The 20,588-nt window shown below is 39.6% G+C and overlaps 1 protein-coding gene across 1 annotated transcript in view; it reads right to left on the reverse strand.

The window, feature by feature from the left end:
- zc3h18 (zinc finger CCCH-type containing 18) overlaps window positions 1–20,588 on the reverse strand; it is a 56,966-nt gene that overhangs the window by 14,983 nt on the left and 21,395 nt on the right. Inside the window, 8 exon segments of the mRNA XM_067591062.1 lie at window positions 623–837; window positions 976–1,184; window positions 1,319–1,327; window positions 1,560–1,676; window positions 6,538–6,816; window positions 7,660–7,752; window positions 9,441–9,566; window positions 12,492–12,674. Of these exon segments, the coding sequence (XP_067447163.1) occupies window positions 623–837; window positions 976–1,184; window positions 1,319–1,327; window positions 1,560–1,676; window positions 6,538–6,816; window positions 7,660–7,752; window positions 9,441–9,566; window positions 12,492–12,674 (1,231 nt within the window).

The raw sequence follows: 20,588 nt of genomic DNA on the forward strand, positions 1-20,588 counted from the left end.
GTATGAAATAGATCGGATGAACGGTTCTTGAGATATGCGAAGGACAAACATACATACGTACATACATACAGACAGACAGAGATTCCTTGATTTTTATAGAGGGATTAATCTGTGCTGCGTCACTAGACAGTGAGCTCTGAGTGACACTTGAAAGGCTTCTGGAAAACATACTCAAGGATGACCCACACGGGCAGCATATGAGGTGCACCTGTTTTCAACATGAGCCAACACTGTGCCAATGATGACATGTTTTTTGGGTCAAGACACAGTTCTGTTCTCCAGAAAACCCCACAAATTTTATTACATTCACTCACCACACCAATACATTGAAAAAAATACGTCTGTCTGTGCGGTGAATATGGTGTGTGATAGAGTTGTCAAATGATTAATTAATTTTTAAAAAAAAACAAACAAAAAAAAACAACTTATCCAATGTCTTAATTTCTGCACACTTTCATTTCTCACTTAAGCTAATATTACGTTATTCAGATAAGGTGGCAACAAGAGGATATTGCACATACAACCAAAACCCACTGCAAGGCTAGTTAACACTAGAGGTAGGTGAGAAAACATGTTTTTTGTGATTTGGGAAGAAAAAAGTGGAATAAGAAGCAATAGTAACCTTGTTGAGGAGGGTAAGTTTGATGTCTTTATGGGATCCTGAACCTCCGTAGCTTCCTGGGGGGCCCATGGTGCCAGGTGGGGGATGTACAGGGTGGCCACCCCTGCTACCAGGTCCTGATCTGGGCATGGGGTTGCCTCCTCTAGGTGGGGGACCAGATGGGTCCATCTTCCTGCGATCCTCCCTGAAGGGTTCATCTTTCTTTGATGGCCTCTCTGTGATAAAGAAAGGACAACATGAGTGCTAATGAACCATGCAATGCTAATCCTTTCTACATTTTTCTCATAAATTCTCATAAGTCCTGTGTGACTGCTGCATGTTATGTTTGACACAATGTTCTGCCCCACACTGACCCCTGTTCTTATCTCTGCTGTGTGGAGGTCGGTCCCGTGCAGGCCCCACTCGCTCCTTGCGGGGGTGACTTGGTGTGGGTGAGCGGGAGCTGGCTGAGGACACAGGGCTGGCGAGGTCAGCATACATGTCATCTGAGTCTGCGCTACGCACTGAGCTGCTGCTGGATGATGCTGATGACACCGACGACACGCTGCTGACACTCAGAGATCTGTGGCAAAAGACGACAGGTCGACTATGAGCTGTAGATTCTTAGAATCACATTGAAAATCACTGCCATCACAGCTGTCTATAAACAAAACTCACACACACACACAATTACACCCTGAATAATAACTTTCATACCTGGATTTCCTGGGGGGTTTCCCAACAGAGACAGCATATGGAAGTGAGAGAAGAGCACAGAATTAACTCATATTACACTGTGACCTATTATACATTTATATTAGGATAGCTTACGCAATTACACAGCAACTAAAGATTAATGCAAGAGATAAATAAGCTCAGAGCTAATATCTCTGCAAGATTCATAAAACTAAACAAAAGGCTTTAACGACACAACGAAGGTGTTCACATGAACAAGCACCTGGATTTTCTGGATCCAGAGCGTGAGCGTGACAGAGAGTTGGATGAGGATCTGGATCTAGAGCTAGAACCAGTATAACTGCTACCACTTCCACTAACACTCCCACTCACAGTCCGCCTGGAAGAGACATGAGACACAAAGAGAGAGAGAACTGAGAACACAGCATGTCATTTTTATTTTTTTTTAATTAAATCAAATGAGTGTAATACCCAAGCTTCGTAAAAAAGAAATAGAAGTAGTAAAATGTTCATAGAGCATTACAGGCTCTATTATCTCTTCAAAGATCCCTTCAGACATGTTTTATGACAAATAAAAATACTCTGCTTTGAATTAGGGGTGCACGATATTATCAGCACGTCATCGGTATCTGCCGATAAAAGCTTTAAAATGAAATATCGGCATCGGCCATTTCTGCTGATTATGAGAGGCCAATTCGTTGCCTTCTCCTCCGCCCCCTAACTGTGCTTCCCTCCACGGACTGTGTCACCGTGACAGTCCCGGTGCTTCCTCCGCAGGTTCCACTTCACTCAAGCTGCCTGTCAGACCCGCGGCTTCTTTCAACTTTAACCTGAATAACAAACCGGGGCTTGGTGCTCTGGTTGGATCCACATGGAGACCCAGGGCTAACGTTACCTGGGAGGCTAGCTGGCTGTGCTTCCCTCCAGCCATGCTGTGGCTAACGCTCCGCTAGCCTCTCAGCTAACGTTAGCCTCAGCTCTCTACCGTTATAGAGTAAGTAATTATTGCAAGTAAGTAGTTATTTCATATTCCTACTGTGTTGTAACTGCAGGCCTCCCTACCATGTCAGTATACTGGTGCCACAGTTTTGAAACTTACCTGTGTTTGATCATACTGTATTTGGTATAGGAGTTTTACAAGAAACCTAAGAATCCTGGTTATTCATATCCCGGTTTACAGGACTCTTAACGGTAACCAGGTTTCTGAGCATCTCTGTTGAAAATAAAATCTATCCTCTTCATTTTCACTGGCAGATTTTTACTTTTATTTAAGCATTACATTGTTTTATCATCACATTTTTGGTTTTATTCACGAACTTCTACATATCTGGAGTTGTGGCTGCACCTGCATACATGCTACAGAATGACCAGAAACCTATACAAGGTGTTAAAATGACACACAGTATGCCACCTTTTCTTTGAGTACTTCAGCTAGCATAACGAGGTTTCTCAAAACCGAGAACTTGCCCTGGCTTACGAAACCAGAATATTATGTGTATTATGTATTAATGTGTGCAAACACATAACTGAGGTACTCCAAAAAGATGATCATAACCAGCATACTAATTGTTCATGCAAACATGCTCAGCATGTTACAATTTAACAGAATAAAATCAGTCCAATGCATCCATGGAGATGATGGTATGACATGGTCCCATTCAATGTAGGGGGATCCAGAGCATCCTCCTGACTTAAAAACATGTTCATAAAACATCATGTTACATTTTTGTGACCTTAGAAAGCACTGAAGAGAAGAGACTGACCTCAAATAGCTTATTGGAACATTACTGCATAGACTCATCATGTGGCTTATTGTAAAGCCGCATGAAGCTACACTAGATATGCCTTATCATAGAAGACAAAGCCCAAGCTATACAAACTGGTGTGAATAGTAATGTGTCTCCATAGCATAGGTATTTTTACTTGTTTTATTAGTGAATGCACAAACTTTGCTTGATTGGCATTTTAGTTTTATTGTACTTGTACTAGTAAGGGTGTGCAGGGCCACTGTCATTCTTCCTCTTTTTGAAACTCCACAGAACCAGTTGTGTGCATCCTGCCAACAATGTATGTTTTGTCTCTAAAGCTGACATTTTATGGTGAACCTGTCCTTAAAAGGATGACTCCACCTGCGGTCCTTTCCGGATTTTTCAAATGGAAACGCCCACTCAGCCATTAACAAAAACCCAGCGGCGGGATAGACAGCTGCTGAGGAGCTGTGAAGGAAACCACCCGTGAGTCAAAATGCATTCTGCTCTGATCCGGAACGGTTTGCTGGCAGAAGGAGAGCTCAGAGTTTATTTTTTAAACTTTGAGCAGGAGTGACAATGAGTGCGTCAGCATGTTTAGAAGAGCAGTAGCAACAGTGAGTGCTCAGTCTCTCTCTGTAGCTACTGGCTAGGGGGTTTATATTGGTTTATACTGTATGTAGCAACATCATCATGCAGAAACCTATGTCAGGTTATGTGGGAAAAAGTTTTTAAAAAGGCCTGGGAAAATAGTATTTTGACGCCAAAACGCCAAATTTTTGGATATGAATACATATGGAACACTAATGTGAAGAAACAGAACAATATAAAAACCTCAAAAACTAAAAAAATAATGTACCCGCCCTTTAAAGATGTAACACACTAAAGTTGTCTCTTCAAACATGTTTAGAATGTGACCTCATCCTACTGCCCCAGCAAGTATCACTGACCTATCATGACCTATTCAGCTGAAAGGAAGTAGTTTATAGACAGAATAACAAACATGTGTTGGAACAGGTATTCCTGAATAGTTTCCACGGTGCAACCCATCCTGCCCACACTTAACACGCAGAGATGACAACACACACACACCCATATTGTTCTTTTGTGACCTTTTACTGTTCTTCCTCTCTGGCTGATTGCACTCGGTCACTCACACACACACACAAACAAACATAAGCTTTATGGTCTTTCCCCAAAACGCACAACTGTGGAATACACCTGCACTATTACTCGGCACCACACACAAACGCACAGACAAATATGCAAACAATATTTACAGTGTTAGGAAACACAGTTCTGCTTACCAGTTTATCTGATCACTGTCAATCCACTGTCAACATACTTCCTTGCAAATGCAAGCCTGATTAACAAACATGCCGGCGGGCCAACATTCTCACACCCCCTTCCCCACACGTAAAACTTAAAGCATGGAAGCCAGTTTTCCTTTATGCCCATGCTGTGGTCAGACACAATGAAAGCTATATAACGTGAAAATGTGGAAAATCCAAGGGCCTAAGGGTTGATTACTTTTCCTGAAATAATCAAAGAGATTGGCTCCACCACTGAGTTGGGGTGAGGAGTCATGCCTCATTACTATGATCATATACATATTACTCTGCCATTGATTAGAAATATAGGCCGTGATGTCACGCTAACAACAACAGTCACTTCCAGGTAGAAAACTGGCTGTTGATTTGAGTTGAGGAGATATGTAAACTTGGCAAACTTGTTTATTTCTGTTGTAATTTTCAGCCATAACTGTAACGTTTGAAGATATACAGTTAAACACAGTGGTCCGACCTATCTGACGTTTCTGCTGTGCTTATTTTATGTACTGTTCTGTTTTGTGGGGATCAGCAGTAAACCCCGGAGCAGATTTTTGAGTTGTGTTTCTTCTATGTTTGTGAAACTGGATTGAACTAAACTGATATGGGGTTGTGGGGAAAACAAAACGGATCCTTTACTGAGTGGATTGAACTCTGAGACTGTGGGACGAGTTACACACACACACACACACAGAAAAATCCAAACCCTTCTCCACTCTTTATTGTTACCCGGCACCCCCATACACAACAAGACTTAACCATCTTCCCTTCAGTTGAGAGTATATCTCAGCTTCCACTCTGGCATCCCCCATCAGCTGTGTCGGTGAGTCGGTGACACCGCATTAATAATGTGAAAATGAAAGAAAAATGTATGTGAAGTTTGTGGATGTAGAAGCTAAATCTGTCCTTGGAAAAAAAAAAATCAGCAGATATCTTAGTAACAACATGATTAAGCTGGCAAAGCAGTTTTGTGTTTATAAATGCGGTATTTATTCAGTTTGGGAAATCATATGTTCTCTAGAAAGCATTACCTCAAGTTGGCTGGTTGATTTGAGGGGATGAGAAATCATCTCTGTTGATATGTTGTTACTGAGGGTCAGCCTATTTGTTGGACTATTAAACTAGGTTTCCTTTCATAGAAGTCTACTGATGTGACTGATTGTTTTCAAGGTATTAGTCATACCCCAGTGTTTCCCCTAGGTTGACTGCTATTTAGCATCTGCAGGTTAGGCTAACCCCCTTCACTTTTCCAGGAGTTGGGGAAATAACAGACTTTTCTTGATCTTGAGAAGCTAGAGCATTTATTAACTGACACACTGTAGTCTGTACTGTACATTTACTGCCAGATTGACAACTTACTACTAACCCTTTCCTCTGCTCCGCTAGCATTCACCGTCATTTTTCTGCCGCTGGCTCTTACTTAACCAATCACTCACCTGCTATGCCACATTTTACGCACTGCCCTATTCCTTAGGAGCTACGATACCAAGAGTTTCCCAGGCACACACAGAGGGTGACTCACGTCTTGGAAAAGCACTGCATAGGGGCTCCCAAACCTATTGATTTCTGAATGAATTAATATTTGGCGTTATTTTTGGTATTGAAAAATCTTTTTTGGCCTGGCAGGGGTTTTTGTTGGCCTGGCGCCCCCCTCCCTATTATAGGGGAAACACTGTACCCCATGTATTTCCACAGAAATGAAAAATTTTTTTTTTTAGAGCAAATTTCCCCACAATATGGATACCTTTTGTTTGTATCTTTTATTTTGTTGGCAACTGTTGTATAATTGCAATATTACAAGAGAAGGTGTGCTTTACACAGAGTTCCATAAGCATCACTGTCTAGCCAACAATGACGGTAAAGCACACCCTCTCATGTAATATTGCTTAAGTAAATGTCACAAGGATCGGATACTTGCATTTTGTCTAAGTAAGCCAAAACCAACTTCAGACTACTGAGTTTGAATAGACCAAGAGGAACACAACTTTTCCTTTTCCTGATTCCTACCATAAATAAAATTCTTTTTGCACTGGACTGTGATCCAAAAGATTTTCAGTGAAAGATGACCCTGTAGCGGACAACGTAATGTATCAGTGTATTATCCTTTTTACAGCACTTGTACTATTGCCTCAAAAAGAACAGAGTTTGAGGAGTAGTTGCCTACCTCCGGGGCGGATGCTGCTGCCGTTCTTTCCGTCTGCCTTCCCTTGGGTTGGGAGGTTTTCCAGGTTCCCGTGGTGCGAGGGGTCTCCCCACTCCGCCGCCACCTCCCCCGCCACCTGCACCTACAGCCTCCCGGGGATTAGTGAGAGGCTTCCCTCCCTCTGGCAGGGGTTTGGAAGGCCTGCCCTGTGGTCCGCCAGGTGGAGGAGGGCTGGGAGCTTTCTTCAGGGGAGGCTTGTCCCTGCGAGGAGGGGGCATGGCACCTGGCTTCAGCGGCATGCTTCGGGAGGGAAAAGGCACTTCTTGGTTTTTTCAAACATGCAGACAGTGACAGACAGGCATGTGCTAACAACTAGCATGCCAACAGAGCACATGCAATGTTCTAACTAATGATCAATAAATAATAATCATTGAACAGACATGATGCAATGCAATGGTGCGGCAAACCAAGCCACAGACTTCAAAGTGACCTCTTATGACAATTTATGAATTATGACTGTTATTAACTATTCTCCTCCCCCTTCCCCATGTTGCACAGTAATGAGAATATGTATCCAAAGAGAAAGATGGATTAAACTAGGGGTCTAACAGTAAGTGTATTTGTCCTGAACCATTCGGTACAGGATCTTCGTTAAGCGACTTTCTTCAGTTCAGTATGCTCCCAATCAGTTACTGTCAAAATAGTTTTATAATCCACTTACAGCGACGTGTGGAACAATAATTCTAGAGAGTTTCAGCCAGAACATTTTGGCAGTGCACCACTTAGCTGTAGCATGCTCATGGATGCATGCTAGCTGGTTTAGCCAAATTAGCCTGTAGGCTGGCTTATGTAGTGTTGCTGCCAGAAGTCTTGCAGGAAACAGAAAGGTTGTTTTCCTTTTCCACTGCAGCACAACTAAACAGTTTCAGTAATAGTTTTGGCCAATGAACCATTGTTGAATGTTTACATTTTTCAAAGTAAAAGACTTTTTTTTTTTCTGTTGTAATGAAAACCTACTGAACCATGACCCCAAAACCAAGGTACATATCAAACTGTGAATTTTGTGTACTGTTACACCCCTAATTGAAGCTAATATGAGCACGGCTGCCTGTGGATTAAATGAATGTATGTGCTTAGATTTACCCTTTAGCAAGCACAGGAGGAAGGTCTGGTTTGTTCTTTGCATTCCTTGGTGCTGCTGGGCTGGGTGAGGGAGACGTGGAGAATGACCGAGACCTGTAAATCAATTATCAATGATCTGAAATCAATCAAAACTAGATCACGCAGAACAAATACACAATGATTTTATGATGCTGCAGAAACAAACATAACAAATCAACAGTTACAAAAACTTGTAGGTGTTTACATTTTTGAAGTGATTTTAGGCTGTCCACACATGATTGTTCATACTGTGAGCAACTGAGCAATCGAGGAAAAATAACTACCACACTGTTCTGAGATGACTTTTGTTGTGATTTGGTGCTATATAAATATTGATTGATTGATTGATTATCTACAGCTTGTATTTCAAATAATCTAGCAATACAGATTTCAAAAGTGTTTTGAGATGCTGATCATCATTAAGAATAATATTAAATCTTAAGTGCTTCAACAGATTTTTTTTCTGGGCTTCGCTATCAAACAGCAAATTTCCCAGGTAGCATTTACACACTGACATCTACAGTGGCTGTTTTTTTCTCTGAGGATTTAGCTGATGACAGCTGACGTGAATGTTATTTACAGGTCCTAACGTTTACACGTTAAATATTGTAGCTGAAATATCCATGCATAAATAGGCACAGTATTATTTGACACTATTATTAGCACGCACGACATGAACAAATAAAAGCCAGTTTCTAAAAAAAGGCCTGGTCAAAAAACCTTCTTTATGCTAAGCTAAGTGCCTACAGGCTGTAGATTAGAATTTAGTGTACAGGCATGAGAATGGTATCAATCATCTCATTAACGTGGGGCAAGAAAGTGAAGCTTATTTCCCAAAATGTCAAAATTATTAAATTCTATTGTAAAAGAGAGTCAGAGCAGCAGAATGTTGAGTATGACATGATTATGTTGTATTGATGTTGTACTAGATCTATGAAAATGTACATTATCTGGAATTTGTCAAGACAAATTAACACAGCAGATCAGACAGATCAGGAAAAAAGGGAGGTTTCTTACTAAAATATGATTGAATATACTTAAATAATGTCTCTCATATAAGCCTGTTATTACATTACACATTTAGCCTCTCGAAAAACTTCGCTGTCGTCTTTATTATCATTTGTGGATGGATTAAACAAACAATATATAATATATTAATTACTAAAATTTAGATGTGCAGGTAGGCAGGTTTTTTAACCTTTGGACAGAGCTAGGCTAGCTGTTTCCCCCTGCTTCTAGTCTTTATGCTAAGCTAAGTTTCCAATTATTCCTCTAAGGGCTCACTCGCCTGCTGCCATTAACAACATAACATGCAACAAAAGCTTGATGCTAATCATATTTTTAATAACTAGGATGGACCATCGTATGCACATCACTATTCCACTATTATTGTCATTAAGAGGTAGACATTTTAATGACTTAAGTCATTTATCTCTATGGATATTGGCTGTTAACACATTACATTACACAAAACATTACAGTATAATTTATTATGTAAGTTATACTGTAAATTGTTCTCCATTTGAAGGTATAGGTTTCCCACAAGAGATGGAAACATTGTTGTAAAGGCTGAAAACTCATTCACATTTCATAAAAGTGTAGATTCCCACAGGAGTGGTATTCATGGAAGTATTGAAAACACTGCATAAACATGTCTGCAGGATGAAAGGAAGTAGAGGAGAGACTGTGTGTTAGTGTTGGAGCACATCCAACAGCAAGGTGAAGTGACCTACATACACAGACACACACACATTCTTGTGTACCTCGAGCGGCTGCCACTGAAAGAACTGCGCTGGGAGGAGTGGCTGGAGTAGGAGCTGAACGAGGAGGAGCGGCTGCGGGAACGAGATGACCCAGAGCCTGTGTAGGATGAAGAGCGAGACGAAGACCTGCAACACACAGACAAACACATGTAAGACTAATGAGTAACCAAACATCTTTATACACACAAATAAAAACCAAACAAAGTGGGGTGTGTGATCTCTGGGGACTTGACTCTGAATGCATTCTTCCAGTTGGGGACACACCCGTTTTTTTGTCCAATTACATCAGGCGACATCACAATTGGAGTCAGCCTTGCAACAGCGGTTACATTTCCAGACCAGTTTTAAACCCCTAAAATTGCATATTGAGTTTTATCAGCATTGTTCAACATTTATATGGTTGAGAATCCTCTATACACAGTGTAGAGGAATATGTTAATAGGGCACAACTCTGTTTACTTGTCATGTGGAGTACTACCCAGCCTGTGGAAACAGTTTGATAATGTCGTCTTTGTGTCTGGATTTTTGATGAGGTTTCTGATGTCTGAGAAAACAACCTTAATGATGTCATCACATACAACAGGAAGCCTGTGTTTCAAACTAGGGGTAGGGAGCTTGAAAGATATGGGGGTTTACCAAGCAGAGAGGGTCTAAAGAGAAGATGTTGCTAGTTGCATTATGGGTTATATATATTTAAATATATATATTAGGAGTGTGACGGATCGTAGTTGATCCGTACGGAACGCCCCCCCACGGTTCGGCACGCATGTGAACCGTGGATTAATTGCAAAATGTAATGTCTCATTTAAAACAAAATAATCAAACTGCTCAAACAAGTCATGGACAGATAGCACATCGCTAACAGGGATTTTGAAGAGCAACGACCAAACCAGCATCTAATGGGTCTGAAATGACATCTGCAGGTATAACATTATTTACATGCTGTTTAATGTGCTGTGGATGACCAGCTAATTAGCCCTCTAGCTGCTAACAGATGTTAGCGCTGAATGTTTGTTTGGTGGCTCGTTCAACAAGCCAAGCTGCAGGACAAGATGTGTGTTCATGTTTGTAAGTTATCAAGTTTTGATGTTTCATTCACTACCATGTTTAAAAGAGGAAGGTATCAGGCTTCATATTGCAATTTAATTTAACAATTGAGCTTTGAATATTTTATATATTTTAAGATTTTATTCAAACATTGGACATCTTGAATGTTGTTTTCGTTTAAGACCATGGGCAAAAGGTCCTTGTTTTAAGTGTTTTATAGAATATATGGAAAGCAAAGTTTTATTTGCCCCCCCCCCCCTTTTTTTGGCTGATCCGAAAAAATGATCCGATCCGAGCTTTAAGAAATGTCTCCCTTCATTGAGTCTTTGCGTACATGACTGTTTCTGATGGATGGGATTCCAAGACACATTTGCAAATAAAATTACATAACATTTACATCAGATACAGCGAGCAAGGTCACAGAGTGAGAAATTAGCATGTAACTTCCCATAAATGATCAGACCTGTAGTGGCACAACAAGAATAACAGCTGTTATCATCTACTTCCTCATTGAATATGGTAGGAAAATGATAAGAGGAGGTGGTTTTCTTTTCAATTATATAAACACTTTTGTTGCTTCCTAGTGTGATTACAATTAGACAAATTAATGGCAGCACTGAAGACATTATGTACCTTTCACAAAAGACTACACAGCTTACAGCACCAGTGATGAGAGTGCCTACTCCTGTAAGTGTAAAGTTCTGATCAGCAGAGATTGGTGTATCCATCAGTTGTTTTTAAATGAGATTTTTAAGAAGAATCCAGAATGGCAAAAACATGTATGAGTCAAAGTGCGTAGAGCACAAACATGAGCACCAGATGCTGAATCGACATGTTTTCTCTTCCAATGTTCAAACACATATCATATGACATACTCCGAGGAGAAAAAAACAACTCTGCATTATATTATTCTAGTCACAAAATCAACAGAATGTCCTAATGTTTCCACACTTGCAGACTTGAATTGCAAGCTTACGCTAAAAAATGTGTCTGCCAAAACAAAAGATGGAGAGTTAACCAGACAGCTACCATTATGTAACTTCACTTAAATCCAGATGCACATGATTATGAGGTTACAGCTATGGTAATTATTAATTTCATAGACATCATGGTTATAATGATTTCTGTTCATCTACTTCCTCATTACATTTTATTTTATATATTTTATTTCATATAGTACATTGCCTATAAAGTAATGACCCCTCCTTGGGCGTATAATAATAATAATAATAATAATAATAATAATAATAATAATAATAATAACAACAACAACAACTTTTTTTGTACAGCACTTTTCAAAACAATAGTGACAAAGTTTTTCACAGAGCATCGGAACACTGATCAGTGTTTCCCCTATATTCATTCAGCAGCGGCACACCAGCGCTGCAAAATTATGAGCGCTGCTGCTAAAATTTAATGCTATCATTAATATCAATGGGCAACTAATGATTTTCACTCACATACTGTGCGAGCACAATAACTCTCTACGTTATTGTGGAATTGTTTTGAGTCATCCTCCCTCTCCTCATTCTTCAAAGGACATCTACGTGAAAGGTACAAGAGTAGCGTAGCTCCGTTAAGGAATAGGGCAGTGCGTGAACGTAACGTAGCGAGCAGCAGAAAAGTGATGGTGATGTGAGCAGAGAAGAGGAAGGTTAGCAGTAAGTTGTCAGTCTGGCAGTAAATGTACAGTACAGGCTGCAGTGTGTCAGTTAATAAATGCTGCAGCTCCTCAAGACAAAGAAAATACTTGTCTATCAAAGGGGGTTAGTCCTGAAGTTAGCAACAATGCGTTAGCCTAACCTGACCAGGTGGAGGTGGACTGACCTTTAAGGTGGACGAGCTATTCTCATTTTAGTGTCAATCTCAGCCGCTCTTTAACAGAGAACGGAGAAATGTCTGACTGATGAGTGTCTTGAGTTTTTCGTAAGCTTTCAATTCATACAAACTTCTTTCCCCATCATGATGACACAAGATATCGTGACTTGAAGGAGGAATTCCTACCTGGAGGAGTTGGACAGAGAGACGGAGGAACCAGAGGGCCGATGACGCCGACGGCCTCGTGGAGGGGAGCCCAACCCGGGCCGTCTCCTGGGGGATTTGGACCGGCGCCATGGGTCCTTCCACTCATCGGGCCGCCTCATGACTGGAACAACCTCTTTCTTTGAGGGAGGCTCCATCGGCCTGCTGAGAGGATTGAAGAAATGAACAATGGCTGGTTAGAGAGTGCCAGGTAAAAGGTATGTGGGAAGGTTAACGCAAATATTATTTTCCTTCCTTATTTCTTTCTTTTGTTTTCATTGAACTAAAAACAGCCCTGTTTCAAACAAACATTCAACATTGGGGCATATTCAAATTTGGGGCAGAGAATTTTTCAAATTTGCAACCTACTGGAAATTAAAATTCAAGAAACAAGCTCGTTTGCTCAGTAATAATGGAATGTAAGTGGACCCTGAGTTAAGAATTTTTTTGGTCAGACTATTTTTTCCAAGGTCAAGAATGAACTTTCAGTCTCAGCTACTAAACATTTTCTTAATCTTTGTGAAATTAATTTGGCAGAAGACATATGCAAGACCTGTGGTGAAATTTAACCATTTCTTAAAATTAAAATTCTTGGGTAATAAATTATCAGTTGATTATGCATGAGACATTTTTTACACAGAAATTTATGAACAAACACCACTGAAATATTTCAACAGTATTTAACAGTGATTTTCTTATTCATATATTTGATATGTTTCTTGATGGTGGAGCAATCAAACGTTGACTTTTTGAAAAAATTAGGAATATTAGGGATGAATCATTTCAGATTAATATCTCTGAACATTTTCACGGTAGGCTAAAACTAATATTCTTTTCCTTCTGGACTAAACTGTGGGACTGAATCCTTGTAGTCTTATTGCTGCTTGTGTGCATCCATCTTTTTCTTTTCAGCTATAGCTTTCTACCTGCCATACAAGCGTTTACATACAACAGCTTGACAACTCAGCAGATGGACACACTTGAGTCATTGCAGTTACAGAGCAGGCTGTCGTGAGCGAATATCACTCAGAAATGGCTGAGTGTGCTGTTTGACTCATCAATGGGTTCCTGGTGGATATATATAGACATTCTGTCACAATGACCCAATTTCCCCATCACTGATGACCCGTGTAATGTATTCTATACAGAAAGGGGCTGACATGAAAATAAAAGGCTAATAACAGGTTGACAACATACAGAAGGTCAGAGCTGATGAGTCAAGGCTGCACAAATAAAAACCACAGAAACTATAAGAATACGGCTGCTGACCGAGGGCAACTTGTGTAGGTATTTTTAGATGAAATTTCACACTAATGTCTCACATGAAACTAAGTCATTTCCCTTCCTAGACATATTCAAGAATGTAAATGATGATGAACATTAGGGCTGAGAACTTCTTGGTACCCCACAATTTCACATATTCATACTGTTTGACCACATTCACACAAATAATCTTTAACATTCATCCTGAAGAAGTCATCCCATAATCATTTCTTAACACAACAGATGTCAAACAGGTTGTCATATAATTGACAATTGTGTGCCGCCATTTTTGGTTTTGCATCAATAGCTCATTTTGTAGGTGAGTGACGTAAATGTGCATGCTCACTGTACTGTGTCCTCCTCCACAGCCGCCAAATTGTCAAATCCTATTTCCAGCACCTTCACAATATTGCAAAGATCAGGCCCTCTCTCCCACGCCCTGCTGCTGAATCCACTCTTTTCCTCTTATCTTGACTATTGTGACTCACTCCTCTATGGTGTCAGCGCAAGCTCCACCAACAGACTCCAACTGGTCCAGAACGCAGCCGCCCAACTTCTTACTCAAACCAAATCCTGGCACTACATCGCCACAGTCCTAAAAGAGCTCCATTGGCTTCCTATCTCCTACCTGATCAACTACAAAATCCTGGTCATCACCTACAAAGCCCTTCACCAACTGGCCCCCTCCCCCATATCTCAGGGACCTCCTCTCCCCCCACCAACCCTCTTACTACCTCAGATACACCTCTGCTGACCTTCTTTCCACCCCCAAGTCCAACCTTTGCAGTTTTGGGGACAGAGCCTTCTCTAGAGCAGCTCCCAGGCTCTGGAACTCCCTTCCCCAAGCTATCAGCTACCAAAGGAGTGCAAGGTAGGAGTAGGTGATATCATGGTATAGGTTATTTCATATTATGATATTGATATATCTTGTGGTAAAAGATTTGATTCATCGCATTGCCCACAATTGCTTAATACACCCAGAGACATTAAAGGTGTGGTGTTAATGGTAGGGCGGACAAATTTACATCATTTTTAGGGTTGCGACTGATGATCATTTTCATTCATGTTTAATCTGCCAATTCTCAACTAACCAATTCATTGTTTGGTCTATAAATGTCAGTAAATAGTGAAAAATGTCCATCACAATTTCCCAAAGCTCAAATGTCTTCATTTTTCTGACAGATAGTCCAAAACCAGATTAAACGCCAGTCCTTTCATTATTGTTTCTTCCACCTCAGCCTGCTGGTGTTGCAGTGCTGCTCTTTACAGCAGCCTACAATGCAACATTTTGCTTGTATATGCCAATGAAATGAGTGTGTGTGATTGTCAAAGATTATCTGGGCACGCCGCGGCGACTGACTCTGAATTCTGATATCCCAGTTGGCAAAAGACACAGATTCACTAAACTCAGATTCGCTGACCAAAAAGTAACAGTGCACAGCTTCTAATTTTTAGCTAGTGCTGACGGTCGCTTTCGCCAGTTCCACACAAGCGCTGACAGGTCATATTAGCTGTCAACAATTAACATCAATTCTTTGAATGATTTGATATCAAGCCAAAAGTAAACGTTGCTGTAGTCAGTTTTGAGTGCTCTCCACAAGCCAGGGTCTGTATTCAGCCAAAGATCATTTGTGTGTAAGAAACCACCGCTCTGTGACATCACTGTTCAACTGTGAGTGGACTGAGTGTTTCTGTACTTCCAAGAACTCCAACAGAGTGAGGCATCTTGTCTCTGGTGGAAGGCGTCATATCTATTTCAGGAGTTGCATTCTCTAGTCAAACGGTCATTTATATCATATCAATAATTTAAGATGATCAATTTGACTGTTTTGAAGCAGGACCTCAAGTATTTGGATTAATAGCTTGTGAAAATGTGCACCAGTCAGAGTCAGTCATTTCCATATAAGTACATACTTAACATCCCTGTAGCATACTGTATGTGGGAGCTGATTTGTGATTAACTGGAGTTTCCCAAGTAGAGGGATTAATGGTTATTTTTGTGGAAATTAAGCAAGATTCCAGTGTTTAGCTTGAGGTGAGTAAATATTTGTTGGAGGAAATTAACAAGGTGCGAGTGGATATTCCCACTGTGAGAAAAAAAAAAAAGGTCCTGTGATACAGAAACTTTGAATGGATGCTTGAGAGAGTCCCGCGTGTATATCAGCTGCTGTCTGGTGAGGGCTGAGGGCTTGGTATTTTTTTCAGTGCAGGGAGCATGTTTTGGTTTACTATTACAATAGAAACTACCTTTGGACAATGTGCTGCACAAACCATTTGAAGCTTAATATCACATGTAACATGGAAGAATTAATCTAACGTCAATCGGGGACTGTGACACATAATTGGAATAGCGTAATTGTCAACAATGAATGAGTGGGTAGCCTTTTGTGCGTACATACACACACTACCAGTAGATACAAGGTACACATCCCCTGGTGAATGAGAAATTCCACAGGCGTGATGCAAGAGCAAGCAACTAACCCTGACACAACTCATAAAGCTAAGAATAGAATCACAACACAGGAGCTATTTTTAGCTCTTAAGTACTTATAAATGTTTCCTTTGAGGAAGGAATGAAAAAAGGAAGTGAGGAAAATAAAACCCTAAAGCCCACATGGTACAACAAAAGATAATAGGATGTTTGCACACCTTTGGAGGTTTACTGAATCAGCCTGAGGAAGTTTCTGGAAAAGCATAAACCAATCTGGTAGGAGGACGTTCAGTTGATTATACAAACTAAAGCTGACCATTGCATGAACGCAATGTCACTGTTGTCACTACTTTAATATGGAGCAGGTGTGTTAATATAGAAACAAATCAACACAGAGTAGATACTTCAGTAAGTTGAGACAAAAAAAGGACACGACTTTTAAAATCAATTGAAGCGAAAGATTTGCATTCACCTGTACTGAAGTGTGAAACACAGAATTTGACCATATTCAATTACAATTTACAGACTTAAATTTCATTTAATTACATGTTAAAACTCCTTAAGGAGCAGCTGACTGCAAATTTTTTTGACTAACCTGATTCAAGTTCAAGACGTATCTTTTGTTGTTCAATTATTGGTAGTTTCACAGCAATCACCTCAAGAACTAGGTATCATCCTCAGTGCCAAAAAAGCATTGAGGGGGGTTAAATTATCTGTATAATACTGGTTATATAATAATACAGGCACTGACAGAGTCATGTCACACCACTCTGCTGCTTCAAGCTCCTGTTTATAAGAGAAATGCTGTTTCATTTCCAACCACTTCCCCTTTGATGTTTTTTCAAATCAATTTTAAGATACAATCAATTAAAATCAACAATTCCTGCAAATGTTTCAGGATGAACAAACATCAAAAAAGAGAAGGCTTGTGTTGATTAAGTCCCCGGACGACTTTAATTGTTTAATATATTTGCAGAAAGTGTTGAATTTCATTCATGGTAGATTAATAGTAATCAATAAGTAATTTGTGCATGAAAACAGACTCAGACAGAGTCTGACACAGAGAAGTGAATTATACTATATGAATTATATGATTGTACTGATGGAATTACAGCTGTGGAAGTGTGCATTGCACTTAATATGTAAACGCAACAGATGAACATGGATGAAGTGTTTCCATTAACCGGAAAATGGGAAATAAGAAATATGTATGTGTCTGTATTTAAGTCTCCAAATAAAGGCCTGGTTCTCTCTGCAGTTGGAGTAAAAAAAGTTGGATAAAAGAATTAAAGAATTCATGGTAAACTTGTGGGATATCCTCTCTTCAAATGAACCAGTTTTGGTGAATCCAGTATTGTGACAATCCAAATGTGAAGTAATAAAATTAATGTGTGAATAAAATTACATACATACAGTACATACAAATTAAATACATACAGGTTTTCCCACAAATACAGTTCAATTACAGAACATGTCTATACCAAATATTTCTAGTAATTTACAACTATTATGCAGCAGTGATGTAACTTCTGCAGTTGTCATGAAAGTGAAAATTTGTATTACTGCTGATTGAAAAGTGAATAAGTGATCATAGGTTAGAGAGAGGTCAGCTAATCTGTATTATTATATATTAATATTATCTGTCTAAATTGTTTTTGTTGAAATCTATTTTTTCCGAAAATCTTCCATGAGAAACTTTGACCTGAGTTCTTCCACATCCGAAGAAATGATTTGCTCAGCTGGAAGGATTTCCACGTTGCTTCTGGCACATAATACTGCCTAAGGGACTGACGTCACTCATCACTGAACACATTAGCAAAACATTGGCAGTGGTTCCCATTTGTTGACAGTAAAGATAACACGTTCGATATCCTCATTGTTGGTACTTCAAAAGCTGATAAAGAAAACTTGTTGAGTTCCACAAATGCGGGTGAAACAATGAAAATATGTGACACCACTGGCTTGTGGGATAGACTAATAGACTGTGATCAGATCTGTCCCTTCTCAATCGCACCGTAGGAAGGTTTCCAAAATATGGACTACTGCTTTTCCATTCCATCATTATATGCGTGACTGACAACGGTTACCATTAGCTATCTGACTTGATAGAATGCAAACAATGTTTGCATTGTTGTAGTATTGTGTGGTGCAATGAGTGGAGTATTTTGTTACACTGCATGCCACGCCAGAGGCAAACTTTTTAGCAGTAAATGGAATTTCTAATTACAAATTTTAACTCTGGATGTTTTTAAATGTGCTATATATGTAAACGTGACTTGACAGTGCATTTTACAAATTTTTTCCAAGCTATTATCATGTTGTAAAAACAGTGAATTGGAAAAAGAGAATAACTGAAATGGAAACATGAATGATAGACAACCTTTGTAGTATTGGTTGTTTAAACAGCTATACGCAAATAGGACAAAAGTACATACCACAAATTATTTCACACTTGATGACTTAGTGGCACACATATGATAGTGACCAACATGAAAAAAGCACCAATCTTCAATGAGTCTCTGTAGCACAAAGTTTACTGCTGGGACATACTATGGCCTATAATTAACACCATGCAGGTGGTATGGGTGAGTGTACAAGCATTTGGGAAACACAAAAAATAAACATTCCCAGCAAGAATACTAAAAAAATCTGTTTCAGTTTGGTGGACGTCAGAAACAAATTCTTACAACTCCTTCAAAATATCTAAATGCCGGGAAAAGTAAAGTGTTAACATCCTGTCTGACCTCAAGAGGCAAAAATGCAAGTGATGTGGGCCAAAATCCACAGTGTGTCCACAGTCATTTAGTGCAAAAATGTATTTAAAAGTTGATCTGAAGCTTATATGAGGCTTCAGCAGTCTGAGTTAGTCATATCAAGTGTGTATCTGCCATATTTACAGTCTTTTTAGCATCAAATTCCCTCTTTGTGTTTCCTCAGACAGAGTTTCCCTGTTGAGCTGTGGTGGAAGTATAGTAACAAAAAGAGGAACTTTGGCACTAAAAAGACTGTAACGTTGAAAGATATCTACTTGATTTGACTCATGTGGACGTCTGAAGCTTCATATTAGCTTCAGATTAACTTTTAAATACATTTTTGCACAGAAGGAGGACTGTGGATTTTGTCCCCCATCACTTACATTTTAAGTGCATTATGAAGAGATCCTCTAGTGGTCAGTATGAACAGGAGGAATGATTACAGCAAGAAAAACATGTTTCAGTGTTCTTTTGGGCTCATGACTATTGTTTTAAGACAGACTTGAAAAACTGTGTATCCTTGAAGTGCCATGCATGTTGTTCTGTATTAACAGGAGGGTGAAACTTGACCCTCACAAAAATGTAAAACACTGCCAATAAAATTCGTTTCATGTTATTAGTCATAAGAGTGGCATGTGGAAAGTGCATTGCCGTGGTGATGTGTATTACTTCCACCACTCCCTGGTATATCCTGAAGTCATATGATACCTGAAAGTCCTGGGGGAGATTCTGGCTGCAGCAGGTTTTGTTTCATTCATTTCATGCTGTTGCTGCTGTTAGTGGAAAGCATCAAACCTGGTCTGAATAATTGTTACGCCACCAGGAAACAAACGTCCACCAGACAGCTGCAATGCTGCAATCGGTTTCATCATGGACGGTTGCTGTAGGCATTGACAGTGTGGGTGTTGTTGATGTGGATGGGGAATTTTCTTTTGAATATTAATCAAAAGAAACAAATGCCAACAAGGGGTGTAATCATGAGGGTAGTGTAAAAGAAAACTGAATAACAGGTTATCATTTGATGTATTTCTTCAATATATCATACATGTTTCAGACAGTGTTTAAGTTCAGTTTAGTGTTAGTTTGTGTTTCACACATGTTCTAAATTCTTCTGTGCCATGTCTATTCTAAACTTAGTTCTTTGCTGTGTAAGATGACGCAGTTGTGTGTCTAACAGTTACGTTTATTCTGTTGTACCCTTACCTGAGCCAGTGATAAGATAAACTGTAGTTATGTAGATGTTTATGTGTAAAACTGATAAGCTTTAAAAGATAGTGTGGTTTGTCCTTAATTTAATATAGTAGTAATGTTATTTTGTGATACTACTTGGTGCATGCTTATGTACTGTCATATATGGTCGTGAAGAAAGTCTGTTCCTAGGTTAGCTGAACTTTTGACTTATGTTTCTATCTGAGGGTTGGTTGCTAACCTGTAAGGTTAGTAAACAGATGTCTTAAATTCTGTACGAGTAGTATTTAAGGGACTGGTTAAGTGCCAACCTTTCAGACAAAGAAAAGATAGCTAGGTGGTATGTATCTTTGTCTCCAGAACTATGATGCATTATACTTCTGATTGTATTATTTGATTACACTATTTCATAACCTGACAATGCTCTCTTTGTGTGTTTTTAAT

Source organism: Thunnus thynnus, chromosome 5 (assembly GCF_963924715.1).
Source record: "Thunnus thynnus chromosome 5, fThuThy2.1, whole genome shotgun sequence".
Lineage (NCBI taxonomy): Eukaryota > Metazoa > Chordata > Actinopteri > Scombriformes > Scombridae > Thunnus > Thunnus thynnus.